General features: G+C 40.0%; 1 protein-coding gene across 5 annotated transcripts in view; it reads right to left on the minus strand.

Moving 5' to 3' along the window:
* Window positions 1-21,620, minus strand: part of rtn1a (reticulon 1a) — a 196,678-nt gene that overhangs the window by 97,256 nt on the left and 77,802 nt on the right. For 3 of the 5 annotated variants that reach the window (XM_059959783.1, XM_059959772.1, XM_059959780.1), the window contains one exon: window positions 18,808-19,617. The exons of the other annotated variants lie outside the window; for them this stretch is intronic. In XM_059959783.1, coding sequence (XP_059815766.1) covers window positions 18,808-19,617 — 810 coding nt within the window. The remainder of the gene's footprint in view (window positions 1-18,807; window positions 19,618-21,620) is intronic. 5 annotated transcript variants of the gene reach the window in all.

The raw sequence follows: 21,620 nt of genomic DNA on the forward strand, positions 1-21,620 counted from the left end.
TGGAATCGGGCACTTCTCCCATCTGGCTGGACATTTGGGAATTCAATGGACAGGAGTTTATAAAGAGACAATTTTGGTGGCCATCTATGTCCCAGGATGTCCATGACTTTGTATTTGCCTGTCCCACCTGCGCTTGGAACAAGACATTACGCCAGCATCCTGTGGGTTTGTTATGACCACTGCCTGTGCCCCACCGCACCTGGTCCCACCTCTGAGTAGATTTCATCACTGGTCTGCCCCCGTCTAATGGAAACACCACCATTTTGGTTGTTGTGGATCGATTCTCCAAGGCTGCCCACTTCATTGCCCTCCCCAAACTCCCACCAGCTCGTGAGACTGCCACAGTCATGGTTCAACAGGCGTTCAGGCTCCATGGCTTTCCTCAAGACGTAGTGTCTGATTGTGGACCACAGTTCACTTCCCACTTTTGGAAGGCTTTCTGCTCTCTTGTAGGAGCCACGGACAGCCTCTCGTCTGGCTTCCACCCCCAATCTAATGGCCAGACTGAGAGAGTGAACCAGGAGTTGGAGACAACCCTGCGCTGCCTTGCCTTTTCCAAACCCCACGTCCCGGAGCTCCCAATTGGTTTGGACAGAGATCGCCCACAATAACCTCCAGTCGTCCTCCACCGGTATGTCTCCCTTTGAATGCCAGAAGGGATTCCAGCCCCTGCTCTTCCTGATCAGATAATTGACGTAGGAGTTCCTGCTGCTGAACAGCTGATCCAGCGCCACAAGCTGATCCAGCGCCACAAGCGCCACAAGCCCGGGCTTCTCTGCTGCGGGCCCAGAAACAGCATTCTCAGTGGGCTGGTTGGCTCCATCAACAGGTAAGGCCATTCAAGCCAGGGGAGGAGGTCTGGTTGGCATCAAGGGATCTTCCCTGAAAGCCGAGAACCGGAGATTGGCACCGTGCTATGTGGGACCATTTGTAGTGGAAAAGGCTGTCAAACAAGGTGTCCTATAGATTGCGTCTACCAGCATCACTGAAGATGATGATGTATTCTATGCTTCCCACTCAAGCTGGTTACTACCTCTCCCCTGGCCCCACTCACCCCACCTCTTTCTCCTCCCAGCCTGGTAGATGATTCCCTTGTCTATACTGTGCGGTGCCTCCTGGCATCTCGCCAGGTGTGTGGTAAGGTCCAGTACCTTTTGGACTGGGAAGGGTACGGCCCAGAAGAACGTACTTGCATCCCGGCCAAGGACATCACTGATCCGGGACTTTCAGTGGACACAGATCTGTGTCACATCAGGGGCTGTGCTTAGAAAGGGGGGCCCTGTCACAACCACGGATTCAGCAGCACAGTAGATACGGCAATTGTGCTAGTGAACTTGCACATGTCAGCTAATTATTATTTAATTGCAATAGTATTTAACTCCATTCTTGTCGTTGTAGTGCTTGTCAAGACTTGGACAGAGCACAGCAAAGCTTCGCTGCTGTTTTGCATTCGGCCTTCCCTGAGATATTGGACTGTCAAGTCAACTGACTCTGAAAACTAGAGGGATTCGTTTGATGTTTGGATGCTCTTTTCGGCCGCAACTCTCCTGCTGAGAGTTTTAGGTAGTGCCTCTGTTTGGCCTAGCACTTAATGTTTTATTTTCCCTTTAATACTGCTCGTATTAAAGTCTGTGAAATATCGGGCTGCTTCAGTGTCTCTCACTCCGCACTTGGGCCATATCCGAATCTGGTAACACTGGATCACAGGAGCTCTGAGGCAGTACGGGATTGGCTGCTCCAGTTGTCCAGCCGATTGGCTAGTTTTACTGTTGGTGGATTGGAAAGAACACACTGCATTGAAGTTCAGACTGCCAATGAGGTAATGATGATACAAAATAACAATGTTGCATTTTTAAAAAATTATTTTCACTTTACAGTTTGAAATAGCTTGAAATCAAACAGGAAAGTGCAAGGATAGGTATAGGAGACATAGGGGCAGAATTAGGCCATTCAGCCCATTGAGCCCACTCTGCCATTCCATCGTGGCTGATCTCAGAACTCATTCAACCCCATACATCTGCCTCTCACTATATTCCTTGATGCCCCAAGCAATCAGTAATCTATCAAATTCCACTTTGAATATTTCAACAGACTTGGTCTCCACCACAGTCTGTGCAGGGCATTCCACAGATTCACCATTCTTTGGCTAAAAAAAAACCCTTCCTTACTTCTGTTCTAAAAAGGTCACCCACCCCCCAATTCTGAGGCTGTGCCCTCTAGTTCTGGATACCCCCCACCATAGGAAACATCCTTTCCATATCCATCTCATCTAGTCCTTTCAACATTCAGTAGGTTCAATGAGATCCCCAAACATTCTTCTGAATTCCAGTGAGTACACACCCAAAGCTGCCAAACACTCCTCATATGTTAACCCTCTTCATTCCTGGAATCATCTTCGTGAACCTCCTCTGGACTCTCTCCAATGACAACACATTCTTTCTGAGATAAAGGGCCCAAAACTGTTGAGAATACTCCAAGTGCACCCTGACTAATGTCTTATAAAGCTTCAGTATTATCTCCTTGCTGTTATATTCTATTCCCCTTAAAATAAATGCCAACATCTTTACCACAGACTCAACCTTTAAGTTAACCTCCTGGGAGTCTTGCATAAGGACTCCTAAGTCCCTCTCCACCTCTGATGTTTGAAACTTCTCCCCATTTAGATAACAGTCCGAACTATTGTTCCTATTACCAGAATGCATTATTATACATTTCCCATAACTAGATTCCATTTGCCACTTTTTAGCCCGTTCTTCCGATTTGTCTAAATCCTGTTGCAATCGCATTGTTTCCTCAGTATTACCTACCCCTCCACCTGTCTTTGTATCATCTACAAATGTTGCCACAAAGCCATCAATTCCATTATCCAAATCATTGACACACAACGTGAAACGTTGTGGTCCCAACACTGACCCAAGAAGCACACTAGTCACCGGCAGCCAACCAGAAAAGGCTCCCTTTATTCCCACTCACTGCCTCCTGCCTGTCAGCCATTCCTCTATCTATGCCAGTATATGTCCTGCAACAACATAACAGTTTATCTTGTTAAGCAGCCTCAAGTAAGGCACCTTATCAAAGGCCTTCTGAAAATCTGTAAATGACAACCACTGCCTCTCCTTTGTCCACCATGCTTGATACCTCCATGAAGAATTCTAACAGATTTGTTTGGCAAGATTTCCCTTTATTTTATTATTTGTCTCCAAGTACCCCGAAACCTTGTCCTTAATAATATACTCTAACACTTTCCAAACCACTGAAGTTAGGCTAACTGGTTTTAATTTCCTCTCTTTTGTCTTCTCCCTTTCTTAAAGAGTGGAGTGACATGTGCAATTTTCCAGTCCTCCAGGCCCATGCTAGAATCAGTGATCCTTGAAAGATCATAACCAATAGATCCATTATCTCTTCAGCAACCTCTCAGGACTCTGGGATGTAGTCCATCTGGTCCAGGTGACTTACCCACCTTAAGATCTTTCAGTTTGCTGAGCATTTTTTCATTTGTAATAGCAATGGAACTCCTTGACAGTCATGGCATACAGCATCTTCCACAGTAAAGATTGAAGCAAAGTACTTATTAAGTTCATCTGCAATTTATTTGTCCCCCATTACTATCTCACCAGCATCATGTTCCAGTGGTCCAATCACAATTCTCACCTCCCTCTTACTCTTTATATAACTGAAAGAACTTTTAGTATCCTCTTAATATATTTGGCTAGTTTGCCCTCATATATCATCTTTTTCCTTCTTCAAGCTTTTAAATTGCCTTTTGTTGGATTTGATAGCCCATCCAACCTGCATTGCTGGGGCCTTGCAGAACGACTAGCTTGCCCCCTTTGTGAGAAGACCAGTATGCTAGAGCATATTCTGAGCTGCTGCCCCAGAGCTCTTGCCAATGGCCATTATCGGTGACAGCACGACCAGGTCCTCCGGACAATCGCTGAGACAATCTGCAGCACCCTTAACATCTGCCAGAAAACAAGTCAGTCAAGAATACCATCGGCTTTGTCAAAGAGGGGGAAAGACCAACAGAACACCAGAAAGCAACCGGGTTGCTCTTCACTGCGCAGGACTGGAAACTAAAAGCAGACCTGGGAAAACAGCTGCAGTTTCCTCCCCACATCACAGAGACTACATTGCGGCCCGACATTGTGTTGTGGTCCGACTCATTGAAGTATGTTCTTATGCTTGAGCTTACCGTGCCGCGGAAAAGAGCCAAGTATGAAGATCTGTCAAAGAAGAGGCTGGAGAGCAAAGTGTTGGCCCGTGGAGGTCGGATGTCGTGGCTTTGCAGGCCAGATGCTCTGCAAAGTATACACTGCACTTGGAATCACGGGAGAGAGAAGAAGGAGAGCCATTTCTACCACCACAGATGCAGCAGAGAAAGCATCAAGATGGCTCTGGATAAAGAGGGCAGATCCGTGGGTTGCTGCTAGGGCACAGGCCGGGGTGTGATCAGCCCCGGTTGGGTCACCTGGGCAAAGTTGTATGACGTTGAAAGACCTGAAACACCTGACAACCCCAGGTAACATCACTGATGATGTGCCGTAGCTTAGCATCATGCAGATGTTTTTGTAAGAAAAGTATCCTGCACTTTGTGAATTATTTCCATCAACTTCAGTCACCTCTGTTCTGCCAGTATCTCCACCAGTATCCCCCTCCAATCCGCTCAGACAAGCTCCTCTCTCATGCTTCTGTAATTCCCTTTATTCCACTGCGATACCGATACATGTGACTTATGTTTTTCCCTCTCAAATTGCAGTATGAATTCAGTCATATTCTGATCACTGCCTCCTAAGGGTTCCCTGACATTAAGCTGACTAATAAAATTGAGGTTATTACACAACACCTAATCTAAGAAAGCCTCTCCCCGAGTAGGTTCAAGTACAAGCTGCTCTAAAAGCCACCTCATAGGCATTCAACAAATTCCCTCTCTTGCGATATGAAACCAACCTGGTTTTTCCAATCCTGTTGCATATTGGAGTACCCCATTACAATTATGACATTACCAATATTACATGCCCTTTCCAGCTCCCTTTGCAATCTCAACCCCACATCTTGGTTACTATTTTTCTTCCTACTACCATCTGTGTGAGATGATGGGCTGTCGGGATTTTGAGACCTTTCTTTTAAACCGTGCCATGGACTGCTCTTTATCAGATTATGGTATTGCTTTGCACTGTTGAAACTATGTGTTATAATTATGTGGTCTTTGTCAGTTAGTCTTTTATCAATGATGGTATTGTCTGCACTGTTGAAACTATATGTTAACTATAACTATATGTAACTATATGGTCTTGTGTATGTTTTGTAGCTTAGTTTTGTCTGATAGGTTTGTAGTTCCTTTCCGGGGAACGTGCTAAGACGGTAGCGCGATATCGATACGCAGCAGTCTCTCCGGACTCTGGATTGGGGTTATGTGGTTTTTCTTGTGTGGTCTGTTTTGTGCTTTTTCGTGATATCATTCCAGAGTACGTTGTCTCATTTTTTAACTGCATTGTGTTTGTGATTTGTAAATGACATTAAACTGAATTTGAATCTGAATCTATTTGGAGGCCTATATACAACTCCCATAATGTGTTTTTTTTTTACCCTTGCAGTTTCTTAACTCTACATACAAAGATTCAACATTCTCTGACCCTATATCACCTCTTTCTAAAGATGTAATTCTATCTCTTCCCAACAGAGCCACGCCACCACCTATGCCTTCCTGCCTGTCCTTTCAATACAAAGTAAATCCTTTGATGTTAGGTTCCCAACTACGGCCCTCTTTCAGCCACGACTCAGTGATGCCCACAATGTCATACCAACCAATCTCTAATTGCGCCATGTGTTCATTGACCTTATTCCGAATGCTGTGTGCATTTAAATACAGCATCTTCAGTCCCGCATTCTTTGCCCTTTTGAATTTTGCCTCTGTGGTACAACTTAACTCTCTGCTCTGTCTACATTTGTACCCACTCATTAGCTTGTCCTTCCTTACTTTCATGTTACACCCACCCATCATTTGCTTGTAAACCTGCTGGCTCATCCTCAGTTCCATCATACTGGTTCCCATCCCCCTGCCATACTAGTTTAAAATCACTCCCAACAGCTCTAGTAAAACTGCCCTGATTATTAAATCTGCTCTTTATTATTAAATAATAATGTAATAAATTCCTGCTCTAATACCAAGCAGAAATCTGCCTGCAAACTATTCTTGTCCAAATGGAGAAATATCAGCACACAAAGTAACACACCCATGAGAAATTAAAGCACAGAATACCAAAAAAATGTGCAAGTGAATGCACAGGAAATGCGATACAATTACAAACAGATAAAGGACAAACAAAAGGTGGAAATAAATCATACTAAGAAATCTGAGCTAAAAATACAGAAGAAAGTACAAAAGTATAACAGGATATTACAGACAATTGCATATTCTGAAATCTGTTTTCCCCTTGAGGTAATTACACTCACAAGTGGTTCTTAAGTTCAACATCACTACCATGGCGGTTGTGACAGACTTTTCTTAGTTGCACGTGCATCAAGGTGGAATCCAAATACTGATCATCATATTTTTTGTCCTTGAACACAGTACAATGCCAGGAAGATGTGAGCTAGGGAGATCAGCCATGGACTATTAGGTTGCAAGTGGCCCGTCTCTATCTGATCTTTATGAAGGACCTTGAACCAAATGCACCCATGAATGTACGAGACCAAGTTTGAAACCTGAATTGTGTGGCATTTAAAATATCTTTTAAAACTGTAAATAGTGGATGTAAATTAATGGGCTGTTTGTAGCATTAGGTATCAAGCCCACAAAGCTCAGATAAATAGGCTTCCATTGTATTTGTTTTGCACGTGTGTGTGACATTCATGACCCTGGATTTGTGAACAGAGCATTAGTTTCCTAGTAAATCTAAGTCTGAAGATCTGCTGATGTAGGACACATGCAAGTAACATTTATTTAAAAACTTCACCTGAGAACGTGTGACACATTTAAGCATTCGAGGAGGAAGTGTCAGGGCACTCTACATACTTCCTGACCTCATGGCTATGGTAATCCAAAACAGGGATTGATAGATTTCTAGGCATTATGAGAACAAAGGGATATGGGGATCATGCTGGAAAATGGCACGGTGATAAAAGGCCAGCCATGATATTCATGAATAGCAGAGCAGGCTCACAGGGCCAGATGACCTACTTCTGCTCTTACTTCTTACATTCTACTTTTTAAGATTCATCAGCACAAGCAAATAAATTCTGTGCAATTACACTGCACAACCACAAGGTGGCAGTATAAACTATTACAGTACTCACTCCATACACAAATGAAACAGCAATGGCTTCCAATGGCAGTATTGATTAGTACAACTTTTAAGCATTTTCTCTTGTAAGCATTTAAACAAGGCTCATAATATGCTTTTGAATTTATGAAAATCAGCAGCAACTCAATTAATTGTTTTTCCAAGTGCTATAACAAGTGCCTTGGAGCAAGAGTAGGGAAATGGAATAAGCCTGATATGCAAGGTTATAATGGTCTGAAACACATCCCAAGCTGTAAACTTTTATGATTTTTGTAAAAGAATTGCCTAAGTGGCTCTGTGTTATACTTGTCTCAGGAATGTTATCATTTTCAATATCTATGTCAAATCCAAATCTCACAGGTTCAAAAGGTACCTATCAAAGGGATAATGTACAAATCTATTCTGGTGCAACAGTTCAAATTAATAGTATCTCTCTCTTCTCTATACATGACTATAGGACCATCAGCTCTAGGAGCCAAATTAGGCCATTTGGCCCATCAAGTCTGCTTCAGCATTTTATCATGGCTGACCTATTATTCCCTCCCCCCAAATCCCTTCATGCCTTGACCAATCAAGAATGTATCGACCCCTGCCTTAAATATACATAAAGATTTGGCTTCCACAGCTGCCTATGACAATAAATTCCACAGATTCACCACTCTCAGGCTAAAGAAATTCCTCATCTTCATTCTAAAAGGACGCCCCTCTCTTCTAAGACTGTGTCCTCTGGTCTTAAGATTCTCCCACCAAAGGAACCATTCTCTCCACATCCACTCTATCCAGACTTTTCACCATTAAGGTTCATTCTTCTGAATTCCAGTGAATACAGGCTCTGAGCCATCAAACTGTCTTCACGTGACATGCCATTCAATCCTGGAATCGTTTTTGTGAACCTCCTTTGAACCCTTTTTAGTTTCAGCTCATCCTGTCTCAGAAGAGGGGACCAAAACAGCACACAATACTCCAAGTGAGGCCTCAGCAGTGCCTTATAAAGTTTCAAACATTACATCCTTGCTTTTATATTCTAGACTTCTTGAAATGAATGCTAACATTGCATTTGTCTTCCTCACCACAGACTCAACCTGCAAATTAACCTTTAGGGAATCCTGCACAAGGCCTCCCAAGTCCCTTTGCACCTCAGATTTCTAAATCTTCTTTCTATTTAGAAAACTGTCAACCCTCTTATTTCTTCTACCAAAGCACATGACTATACGCTTCCTGACACGATATTCCATCAGCCATGTCTTTGCCCATTCCCCTAATCTATCTAAATTCTTTTCCTCCACCTTTTAAATCTACTACTCTGCTATTTTTCTCCAGTCCTGCCAAAGGTTCTCAGCTCGAAACATCAACTGTACTCTTTTCCAAAGATGTTGCCTGGCCTGCCGAGTTCCTCCAGCATTCTGTGTGTGTGGTCAAGTTCTTCTGTAGCCTATTTCCTCAAAACTACCTGCCCCTCTACTTATCTTCGTATTGTCTGAAAACTTTACAACAAAACCATCAATTCCATCATTCAAATCATTGACAAATAAACATAAAAAATTTGTTCCCAACACCATTAGAAAAGGCAACCAACCAGTCCTTCTATTCCCACTCTCCTGCCAATCAGCTGCTGATTTGTCCATGCTAGAATCTTTCCTGTAATACCACGGGCTTGTAGCTTGTTAAGCAACCTCATGTGTGGCATCTTGTCAGAGGTCTTTTGAATATCCAAGCAGACAACAGCAACCGATTCTCCTTTGCCTTTCCTGCTTATTCTTCAAAGAATTCCAACAGATCTGTCAGGCAAGATTTTCCCTTGAGGAAACCATGCTGACTACAGACTATCATATCATGTGCCTCCAAGTACCTTGAGACCTCATCCTTAATAATTGACTCCAATGTCTTCCCACACACTGAGGTCAGGCTAACTGGCCTATAATTACCTTTCTTCTGCCTCTCTCCCTTCTTGAAGAGTGGGGTGACATTTGCAATTCTCCAGTCTTCCAGAACCATTCCAGGATCTAGTGATTCTTATAAGATCATTACTAATTTGTCCACAATCTCTTCAGCCACCTCTTTGGGGTGTACACCATCTGGTCCAGGTCACTAATCTACCTTCAGATCTTCCAGTTTTCCAAGAACCTTCTCTCTACTCTGTCACACAGGTGTGTAAGAGGTGTTAATTGAATCTAATACAGGTAACTTTCACATTCATTGATGTAATGGGGATGTCACTGGCAGAGTTTGCGTTCACTGCTCATCTCTGAGTGCTCTGGTGAAGGTGGCAAGGTGTGACAATTTCTTAAACTGCTGCAGTCCTTATGGTTGAAATACTCCCAGAATGTTGCTGGATACTTTAGCGTTTAGACCAGCACATCGAAGGCACTGCACTACATTTCCAAATCAGGGACATGTGAGCCTTGGAAGAGATCTTGCAGGTAATGGCGTTCTTTTCATATTTGCTCAGGCTGATCTTTTCAATATTTTCAAAATAATTGGCAACCTACCCAAGTTAATTCTTTTAACAAAGAACCAGGAGCCCCTATCAACATTACAAACATATTGAAATCGTTCTGAAATACATTTATGCCACTGCAGAAAGGTTAATTCAAACATGAAAAAATAAAACCTGAATCAATAACTGCAGAAGTGTGGGCACTAATGAATCATAATGGAACCGAATTCAGCTCAGGAAGTAGAGCACTTGCATTGACAGATCATTTATATTCAGATCTGCAATGATTAAAATTGATTTGTACAGTACTCTGAGCATTTCCTAAAGTAGTTAACCAAGACCGTGTAAGTAATACTTATTGGCTGAATGTTCTTTAATATTTAAAACATTTAAATCTGAACTCCATGGGACCAAGCTGAGATAGAGGTATCAAATAATAGATTTAATCTTTGTTAATCATCAAATGGCAGCTCTGAAACCTTAATATAACTTTCATTATTTTCTGTTATAGTGTGCTTTATAAATGAATTATATAAATGACTTAAAAGCATACTTATTGTGTTTACAGGATGGGAAAACTGAGCAATAGCTCTAGAGCAGGGGTTCCCAACTATTTTTTTATGCCATGAACCCCTACCATTAACCGAGTGGTCCATGAACCCTAGGTTGGGAAGGCCTGCTCCAGAGAGTCATGATCCAGGTCAACAGCAAGTCTGTGTGCATGAGGTTTTCAACCTGCAATGGAAACATTAAACATTATATATCCTGAGTTAATGGAAACTTCTGCAAATCCACTAGATGGCACCAACACGTTTATCATGTAAACATGACAAAATAAAGGTCAATTCACTAAAAAAAATCCAAGTTCACAAATTCGCTTGAACAAAATAGGGTCTAAAATGAATAATTAAGGCATCACCAGGTTCATAATAGACCTCAGTCAACAGTCCCCCACGAATGAATGGCAAAAATTTAAACAAAATCCCAAGGGACTAGGCAGAATGAAAGTTTGGTATGGACTAGATGTGACGAAGGGCCTGTTAGTGTGCTGTAGTGTTCTATGGCTCTATCATTCAATAGAACTTCCATTCAGTTTTGTGCAGTAAATCAATGGAACCAACAATAAACAACGACAATCTAAATGGAACAAAGAACAGAATTTATTGGGAATATTTAAAAGATCAGGCAGTATCTGTGGAGAGAGAAAAACACAGATCTTAAATTTCAGGCTGACAACTGAACAGTACAGCAATTGAACCCTTTGGCTCACGATGAAATAATCTCTCATCAGAACTGGAAAAGAAAGAAAATAATTGTGCTTCAAGTTGCACAGAGGAGGATTAGAGAAAATAAAATGAATGCCTATGATAGGCTGCAACATTATGGCTGTCGTCGTACGTGGTTGCTAGAAATCCAAGGAACAAAATGCTGGGAATACCCAGCCGATCAGGCAAAATCTGTGAAATGTGAAAAGATCGAATGTATACTCCTTTCCTTAGAAAGGCAACAGGGCTGAGTCCAACAGCAGTGGTACAGAGATATTAGAAAAAGCAAAGAGACTGGTATAGCCTATACTTGGGAAAAGCAGGGATTAATCAAAGATAGCATGACTTTCTTGTGGAGGAGATCTTATCTGACCAATTTGAATTGTTTTTCAGTGGTAATCAAATGTTTAATGAGGACCCATGAGGGAAAGTGTTCTATACAGTTAGATCCAAGGTAAGTGGAATACAAAATTGGATCCATAATGGGAATCAGAGATGGAGAAGAGTTGTTTTTGTTACTAGAAGCCTGCGACCTGAGATGCACTCCAGGGACTGTATTAGAATTTTTACCTTAGTTCTACACCTTAATCATTTTGATATGAATGTAGGAGAGGTGATTAACATGCTTGCAGGTGACACAAAAAGTGGTGGTGTTAACTGCGAGCAAGATAGTCTTAGACTACAGGACAGTATTCCACAAGACCATAAGATACTGGAGCAGAGTTAGTCCATTCGGCCCATTGAGTCTTCTCCACCATTTCAACATGGCTGATACAAATTTCCTCTCAGTCCTAATATCCTGCATCTCCCCATATTCTTCATTTGTTAAGATGGGTAGAGCAAAGACAAAAGGAAATTAGTCCTGATAACAGTCTAGTGATGCACTATGGAAAGTTTATAAAGGTAGGATATATACCACAAATGGTTGAATCCCAGAGAATATTAAAGAGAAAAGTGTTTGTCCAAAATTCTCTGAAGGTCGATAAGGTGGTAAAAGTGGCACAGGATGAATATTAGGGTTTGTATTCTTGATCTACATTTTTAAGCTCTGAGGCACAACCAGAATTTTTATCTTTTAATTAATGGGAAACACTTTTTGATTTACAAATTTTTGCTTTAGAAAATATTTCCCTCCAAAGATACCACCTTCACAAATTGAGGAACATCTGTAATGCATTAGAGGTTCATTTTATAACCACCTCTACATTGCAGGAACGAAATGCAGAATGATTAACCCCTCACAAACACTTCCTTTCACACACAATTTTCATTTAACACTCCATTCCACCCCCACTATAACCTTTTTGGAACTGGCCAGTGTTGCTCCAACAAAAGCCCAAGGAACAATTTCTCACTTTCTGCCAAGGTGCATTGCAGCTCTCAGGATTCAACACAGAAATAAAGTTTGCTGTTTGGATCAGAACTGGGCAATTCTAAGGAAGGTTATCCATCAAAAACATCCACACCTTTATTACTCTTTAACGATATTGCCTGGAATGTACTTCTCATATTCTCTTTTATTTTAGATTTCCAGCAACTTTTGTGTTCAGCAGAGCACAATTCTAGTAAGTTTATTTTCTTCTCTCTACCACTACCCTCATTCATCTTTCCTGCCTTAAAATCCTTCAGAAGAATTGGCTGTAATTGACTGGCATTCATTTCCTGCTTTTACACAGAACAAAAGGCATTGTATCACAGGGCCCCAATTTTTAAAGCCCTCTACTCTTTGCATTTTGTACAGACTTGCTTTTTTTCCAACTTGCCCATCTCAGAAGGTAGTAACTGACAATGAATTTTGATAATGTTTCTCACTCATATATGCTGCTTGATTTACTAAGTATCCCCATCACTTGAATTTATTTCAGATTTCCAGCATCTGTAGTTTTTTATGATCTTAACTGAATCTTGTTCTACCCACAAAGAAAGAAATTTAACCTACATCCCAAAAGTCAAAATATATTCTACAGAACTTTAGTTCAAGGTTTTTCAGCCCAACTGAATGGAAAAGAAAAATAGCTTCTAATATTAAACCATACATTCTTAATATAGCTATTATTTACATTTTTTGTAATCTGAATAGCATTTATCCCCACTATATTTCTTCCAACGCTAATGTAATTACTCTAGCTTGTCCTTGGTGCAGTTGCTTGACACAGCATACAAATATAAAGGTTAATGAAAACATGAATACTGCATGGTAGAACAATATCCATTTTTCTCAGACAAAAGAAATAAAATGGATCTTTCTTTCACCCACCATTTTCATATTTTGAAATACTTTGATGGATGCCTTGCTTTAGGTTTGCATGTCAACATTATATCTGGCCTAAGAAATTAATTTGAAATACATACTTCACAATTTCACCAGGAAATTACTTTGTTGGCTACACTAGCAGAGTCTATAATCATTTATTTTGATGGAGCAGTACCCCTATTAAAATACTTCATTGGATTGGGGGGAAATGATTTCATTCCATAGGCCAGTGCTGAGTCCACTTTTATTCTTGCTGGTTGCTTGTACTGGGGCAGAGTGACTGTGGTGTTGAAATATTCTCATAAAAGAAGAAAATATTTACTACAATTAAATTGTTAATCAACTTTTCACTCTGAATAAATATGCTGTAATGCTTTTTGTCAGAAACATCAAATGAATTCAATGGATACAGCTCTTTAAAGTTCTATGTTATTATAAGACCAAAGACATACAAGACTGTGCAAAAGTCTTTGACACCCTAATTTTTTAATATAAATTTTGTTTTAATTTTTTTTTGTCTTCTGCATTAGAGTTAGTAGAAAAGAGCAAATTATATATTTCCACACATATATTTTCCAAAAAAAATCAATTGTTAGAGAATTTTTTAAATTTTGTTAAAGTAACATCTTAAGTAATAGACCACTTTTCAAATAAAATCTTGATTACTTTGTAGGTATACAGCCCGGTACACGATTAAATAAAGATGACAAAACAGGTACTAATGATCAATGACATAATGAGCTGACTGAACTAAACTGGTTAACTGAAACAAAAACGGGTGTAGAAAGAATCAAACTCAGTGAAGGACAACCAAACTAAAAGGTGAGGGTTTGGTAGTTGTGACCGATTAACTGAAACAAAAACGGGTGTAGAAAGAATCAAACACAGAGAAGGACAACCAAACTAAAAGGTGAGAGTTTGGTAGTTGTGACAGTTTAACCTTCAAATCATCAATTCTTATTCCATGGCAAGAGTGAGCACAGCAACAAGATACACGGTGGTCATCCTCATCAGCGAGGTCTCTCCCAAACGGAAATTTCATGGCAGAGTTTCAAGACGTGCTGTCCAAGCTCTTTTGAAGCACAAAGAAATGGGCAAGGTTGAGGACTAGAAACTCTGCTTAGCCATGGAAACTGAATGCAGCAGATGAAAGATACATCAAACTGATGTCTCTTCTAAAACAGAAGTCATCCAACACGGTTATCAGCTCTACATTCAGTGAAACCACCAGAACCCACATACGCCCCTCTACAGTCTGGAGAAGTCTTGTTAGAAATGGTATTCATGGAAGAGTTGCTGCCAAAAAACCATTCCCCCAAAGAGGAAACAAAGCCTTGAGACTCACCCTTGTACAAAAATACAAGGACTGAGGTGCTGAATAATGGCAGCAGTTGCTCTGGACTGAAGAATCAAAATTTGAAATTTTTGTAAATTTAAAACTTGAAACAGGAGGCAGTTTGTAGAAGAGTTGGAGAGTGCTACATGGATGAGCGTCTGAAGCCAATAGTGAAGCATAACCTTCCCTGAAGGTTTGGGGCTGCATTGCTCTAAATGGAGTTGGTGATCTGGTCAGAATTAAAGCAATCCTCAATGCTGAGAAGTGCAAGCAGATTCTCATCCATCCCACATTACCTATAAGGAGGGGTATGATTGGTCCCAACTACATTCTGCAGAAGCAAGACAGCCAAAACCTGCAGAAGAACTGTGGCAAGTTCTCCAAGATGCTTGGAACAACTTACTGATTTTCTTATAAAACAGTGTACCTGAAAATTGATGCAGTTTTAAAGGCAAGGGGTGGTCACACCAAATATTGATTTGATTTACTTGTTTACTGCTTTTTAGAACAATTTTTTTGATATTTAGAGACTTCTCATTTCATTATTTTTGGATTATGGCTTATTTACTTGCCCTCTCAACACCATTCTCCTACCTTCTCCCCATAATCTTTGCCACAGATTGTTGTGGCTATGGGAATATTTAAAGCAGTCATTAATTGTTTCTTGATCAGTAAAGGTGTCCACAGATTCACCATCCAATGGCTAATGAAATTCCTCCTCATCTCTGTTCTGAAGGGATATCCTTCTATTCTGAGGCTGTTCTCTCTGGTCCTAGACTCTTCCACTATTGGAAACATCCTCTCCACATCTACTCTATCTACACCTTTCAATATTTGGCACATTTCAGTAAGATGACACCCCCCCACCCCCAATCATCTAAACTCTAGCACGTACAGACCCAGACCCATCAACCACTCCCCATATGGTAAAATTTTCATTCCCAAGATTATTCTTGTAAACCTCTTCTGGATGCTTCTCCAATGCCAGCACATCCTTTCTCAGATATGGGGAGTAAAGCTGCTTACAATACTCCAACTGTAGTCTGACCAATGCCTTAAAAAGTCTCAGCATCACATCCTTATTTTATATTTTAGTCCTCTGAAGTTGTTGGAAAATATTGAGCGAAAGACAGGGAACTCGTAATGGAGCAGACAGAGAAAAAATATTGGAAATACCATTTTTGGCTGCAACTGTCATACAAAATGGAATTCCCAGCTGTCTTGCATCGATCTGTTACTCTGGTAAATATCAACATCAGAACAGTAATTCTAAGTTAACACAAATCTTGGGTCTAACTTAGCTCAGTGACCAATGCAAGGAGAGAATTTGCACTTTTTCCATCCAATGCTACAAGTGGATGCTAGACAAGCAAATGAGAGGACTGTTGTGCTTTAACTCCAATGCCTGATCAAAGGGAGTCTGTGCAGTATTCAGCAGTGGTGTCTACCCCTTGTTCTTTGGTTCAAGCAGTTAGAACTTACAATATCCTGACTTTAAAGGTGCAAGGGTGACACAGAATTGAATATTGTTTGGAAGGAATCATAAGGGAGAAAGAGATCAGCTTCAATTAAGCAATTCGTTTTCAGTCAAATCACTGTCAAGGTGGGATTACCCATTCTGATGGGAATGTAATTTGAATGCAATGTACAAAACTCATGCAAGACCTCTCATTTTAAACTACAAAGGAAACTACTATAGCATTAACTTCAAGTGAGACTCAAACAGTGATTAGCAGTCCAAATGCTTCAAGCTTATCCAAAAGACCCTCTTCTTCAGCAGGTAAATGGCAGACTGCCCATGTCCTAACTGAGTGCCTCAATTTACTCATTGAGAATTTAGAGTGCAGGAAAAAAATCATGAAAGACATAACGAACAGACACAGAATGTTAACACCTCCGTGCCAATGCTTGGGCGCAGTCTCACGATGCTACCAGGATGGGGATCTGATATCTTACTGCAGGTCAGTGGGTCAGGGCTCAAGTCCAAAAGTAAGAACGTTGGTAGCAAAGTATGTCTTGGATTAGTATTTAAATGCTATCAGCAATGTAATTTTTAAATGCTATCTAACTAACTGAAGTATTCTTGATGAAGGAAGGCGCAATAATACTGTTTCAAAAGAGAACAGACTGCACACAATATCCAGGTCTATTTTAATGACTAGTACTCCCAAAGAACATGCATTCCACCTGCCTAATGTTTAGAATTTGTATCACTTACGGATCAAATTACCTTGATATCCTGCGGTATTCTAAAAGCAATTTACTGGTGAAGTTAGTTATGTTTTTTCAATTAAAAGATAGAAAAAAGGAAGTATGCGTCTGCTGCTTTTCCACAAGGCCTGGATGAAGAGAGATGAAACTCAGTGCTATATGTCTTCACTATTCTTGGTTGGTGTGGCTGTAATGAAACCCAATTTCATTATGTCTGTCTGTCTGTATTTGACACTTTCTATGCATGAGACCGTCTTGAAATTCAAGAAGTTGGTTTTATCACAAGAAATCTCTCCAGCCACTACCTCAAGTTCACAGAGCAGACCCAAAGGAGCAGAATTGGCCCAATGTCTTATGGTCTTAAGTTCAGAGATTAGAGTTTTAGAAAGAAACAACAGCAGTAGCTCAAAAACAAAGTAGCTCAAAAAGGAAGCTACAGAGGAATGGAGACAGATACGATTCAAATGAATTTCTGGAAGGTACAGTATTTAAAAGCGTTTCAACTTAAGAAATGGTTAGTTGGCAGGAGATTGGTTAGCCAGTACGGATCAGAGAATAGGGGAAGTGGGTAATACACTCAAATTACAAAATAAAGAAATGCATCTCACAAGGATCCGTGGTGAGACCTCAAGCACCTTAAATTAACAACACAACAGTGGAAAAATGTTTGAGTTTACCAATTATACAATGATTAGTAGCATAATATGCTATGCAGAAACAAAATTACTACAAAGGATTAAATATATTAAATGAATAAGCAAATCCCTAGAGGTTTCAGTTTGAACACCATCAGATCAACCACAGATCACCAATATATCTTGCAGTCAGATTTTTAAAAAAGCTAATGGGATGTGGCTATTATAATCATTATAACTAGGGGAATAGAATACAAAGAGAATATAGATTTGCCACAAGAGTATATAGTTCTGGTTAGGGCCTATCTTTAGCACTGTGTACCATTCTGGGATTATATATTGAAAGGGATGTTAACCTTTCAGCATAAATTCATGAGAAAGTGATCAGGATTACAAGAGTTAAATTATGAGGAAAGAATACATAAACCAGATGTTTTTTTTCTTTGAATGCAAAAGATTTCAAGAGAGCTGTACTGAGGTTTTGAAGGATTTTTGAAAAGTTGATGAGCTAAATGAAGGTTTAGCTTATCTGATTTAGACCTAATTCTGATTCTGAAGGTTAAACTGGTACTGCTGGTGGGACATTGATCTTGTAGTCAGACCACAACATATTACTTGTGTGATGACTGATAAAGAGCTACGCAGACAAATCAAGGTAAAAGGTGAACCCGGATCTCCATGAATGGCAAACATTGAAGGAGAGGCCTGGAAAATGGGCTGATTTATTTACTAGATATTGTTAAACCAAAGCAAACTTCAAAATAAACCTCTAATTAAATCTCAGATTCTGCAAGTTAAAATAATATTTATCCAATTTGTTAAACAAAGGGTTCTTGGTCAGTTGTATCCTATTAGTCTGCATTAATTCTAGAGATTAGTGTCAATGCAAAGGGAGTAATGGTTATCTTAGCTAACCTTGGCCATAGGGATGCAGATTGGCCAAGGAGGATAACACTGCATAATAACAATGTCTGCCCAGACTGTGCCATTTACAATAAAAGCTCTTCCAAAGAACAAACAGCCAGAAGGCAAACTTGTGAAATCACTAGTTCATTAAGATGGTTCATACTCAGGAGTTCATCATCTCAAAGTATTGAACTGTTTTCATTTTACTTGACTGGGTAGCAGCCAGTCATAGCAGAACATAATTAAATTGTCTGGGAAATAGACATTGAGCTGGGGGCAACGGAATCAAGAAAACAATCTGTCTCCTTTAACTAAAATAACAGCAAATAAAAGATATTAATTAACACACGGAATCAAACAACAAGCTGTAATATTTCTCAATATCTCCAAATAAAAAGGGAAGTGGTAAATAAAGTTTCAAATTAGTGGAAAATGAAGATATTTTAATGTAATTAGTATCAAAATAATATCTTAAATTACCTCTTTTCTTATTTAGTACCAGCAGAAACTGCTCAGAAGCTATGGACTGGCTGCTTCCCAAATCCTTTCTTGCCTTGGCTTCATCTGATTTACTAGCACTTGCTTTTCTTGCCGTTTCTTCAGAGACCTCTTCAGGATATGGCTCTTCAACTACTACCTCAGGTGTAACGAAGGGTGCTGAATAATTCTGAGGGTTGGCTGTTTCAGTTGTGGCCGAATCTTTCCCATTTGCACCATCAAAGGCGTAGGATACAGGATACTCTGCTGATTGACTCAGCTGACATTCTGATTCTTGCTGATTGTCCATTGTTAAGATTTTTTCATCAGATTCTCTCCCCATGCTATCAGTTTTCAAAGGGGAATCTTGTTCTCTTTGGACACTTTCTTCAGATGCCGATGAAGCATCATATGGATCAATGATAAGCTCGCTGTCAAGCTCAGCTTCACGTTCCTCCCTCAGAATGCTGTACTGGACTGAAGAAACAGAAGATGGTGGAGCTCCACCAGCCTGTCTGAATGTCATGTAGCTGCAAGCTTCAGCTTCTTCCACAGAAAGTGATTCATCTGGCACTACCTCGATTTCTGAGTCTCCAGATTCAGCACTGCTGGCATCAAGGTCCAAGGTTGTTGCCTGTAGCTGAGGCACATTCAGCTCAGGCTCATCTAGTTTCGTTAAGGTATCATTTGTGGGTGTCTTTTCAGTTGTGGCATCTAAAGGAAAGCACTGTGCTTGTTCCGAAGTCTTGCAGGTAGAAGGATGTTCCTCCTCTAGGAAATGGTAAGCAGCTTCGATCTGTGAATCAGATTCTTCTGCAATAATAAATGCAGACAGAAAATATGCTCCGTGAGCATAGCTACTTTATGTCATTTCAAAAGCACACAACCAAAACCGACACTTCTAAAACACAAATGAATGTTAACAGAACTTAACACTAAAGTTCATAAATTTAGATCAGGTGAGGGTAAATGTCCCTTTTCTTTCCAACTATAGTCACAGATTTGATACCTTTCAAAGGTTGGCTCGGTAGTGTAACCCATTCCTGTGTCCATTTACTTCAAGTATCTTTTCAATTCCCTTCTGAAATTAACCATTGTCACTTCCACCCCTCTCAAATGCAGAGAGCTCCAGGTACTTGATTGTTACCACTTGTATTCCAAAAAAATGTCTTTCCTACACTGTCTGACTGGAGTAAACCTGGCATTATCCTTCACAACTTTGCTCCAAAGAGTATTTCTTGTAAAATCCCGCCTGCTGATAACCGTTCAGGACTGCTGAAGGATCTTGGCCTGAAACATTGACTGCTTACTCTTTTCCATAGATGCTGCCTGGCCTGCTGAGTTCCACCAGCATTTTGTGAGTGTTGCTTCGAAGAATCATAACTGGATGATGTTCTCTACTTACGGCCTAACTAAAGTTTTATAAAGTTTTAACACAATTTACCTTACTTCTGTCCTTAATTCTTCAATACCAGTACAAAGCAGAAGATCCCATATAGTTTGCTAACTACTTTATTAATAAATCCTGCTACCAATGCGCACAGATTTTTAGATCTGCCTTTAGTTGCGAGGGGTGGAAGGAGCAATAATCCATGATTACAGAAGGAAATTGAATCGATATTTGGAGGCAAATAATACACAGGACTGAATGGCTCTGCAGAACCAGCCTTTTGAACAGTATTGACTCTATGTCATTAAAACAATATCGCCTCTTTCCATCCCATCTGCCAAAATTTATCTCATTTCCACGAGTTAAATTCCATTTGTATTTGTCTACCCACACAGTGGGTTGGTATTATCCTCAGTGTTTGAGACTTCAAGCATCAGCAAATTTTTGAAATTTTACACTGTATTCGAGCTTCTAAGTCACTTGCATCAAAAATAAAGGCAGTGATTCTACACATCTATTGGGGAACACTACTGACTACGGTCTAAAAAACAATTTACTCTGACTTAATGTTCTATCCTTGTTACCAATTTCTTTTTAGCTGAAAGTGGCAGTTTTATTTATCAACCTTTAACGCAGTAACACCTACACAACATCTGCCATATTTCTAAGGTCTTGTTAATTCTTTAATATACAATTATATTAGTCAAATATGATCTACCCATCACAATCGTGAGCTGGCTTCTCTTTCATTAAGTCAAATCTATTGAAGCACCTGCTACTTGTTCCCCCCCCCCGACTGTTTCCTAAAACAATGGTGTTATATTGTCTGGTCTGCAGTTTAAAAAATATTCTCACTCAGCCCATTTACAAGCTCTGACACATTTTCTTCTTCAGGGAAAATTAGAAGGCTATTAAAAACCTTTCTGCTGCCATTTTCCTTATCAGCCTGCAATGCACCTGACTGATACACTCAACTTTTCCAGTAAACCGCCCTATCAAGTTTCATTTCATCCATTACTACTGTCATTTCTGCCTCTTTGGACATTTTATCAGTATCTCTTTATTCAGAAAACTGCAAGAGAAATTATTCATTATGTATTTTAGCCATAGGCATATTATTTTCTTTGCCTCCCTTAAGTCTCAACCACCTTTTGTAAATTCTTTCAAAGTACTGTACAAGCTGACAGATAATTTTGGGTTCTCTTTTATAGTAATTGCATCTTATTTCATAATCTCTCATTTCCAACCTTCTCCCCTCTCAACTAATTTTACTTAGTTTACTTCTAGCTTGTGAAATTCATCTGGTATTCATCAAACATCTTATTTTCTTTTACCATATTATTTATCTCTCTTATCAATCTAGGAACACTAGCTTTGGTTTCCTTCACCTCTTTCACAAAGATCACATTGTATTGTTATAACTTTT

This window comes from Hypanus sabinus, chromosome 2, assembly GCF_030144855.1.
Source record: "Hypanus sabinus isolate sHypSab1 chromosome 2, sHypSab1.hap1, whole genome shotgun sequence".
NCBI lineage: Eukaryota > Metazoa > Chordata > Chondrichthyes > Myliobatiformes > Dasyatidae > Hypanus > Hypanus sabinus.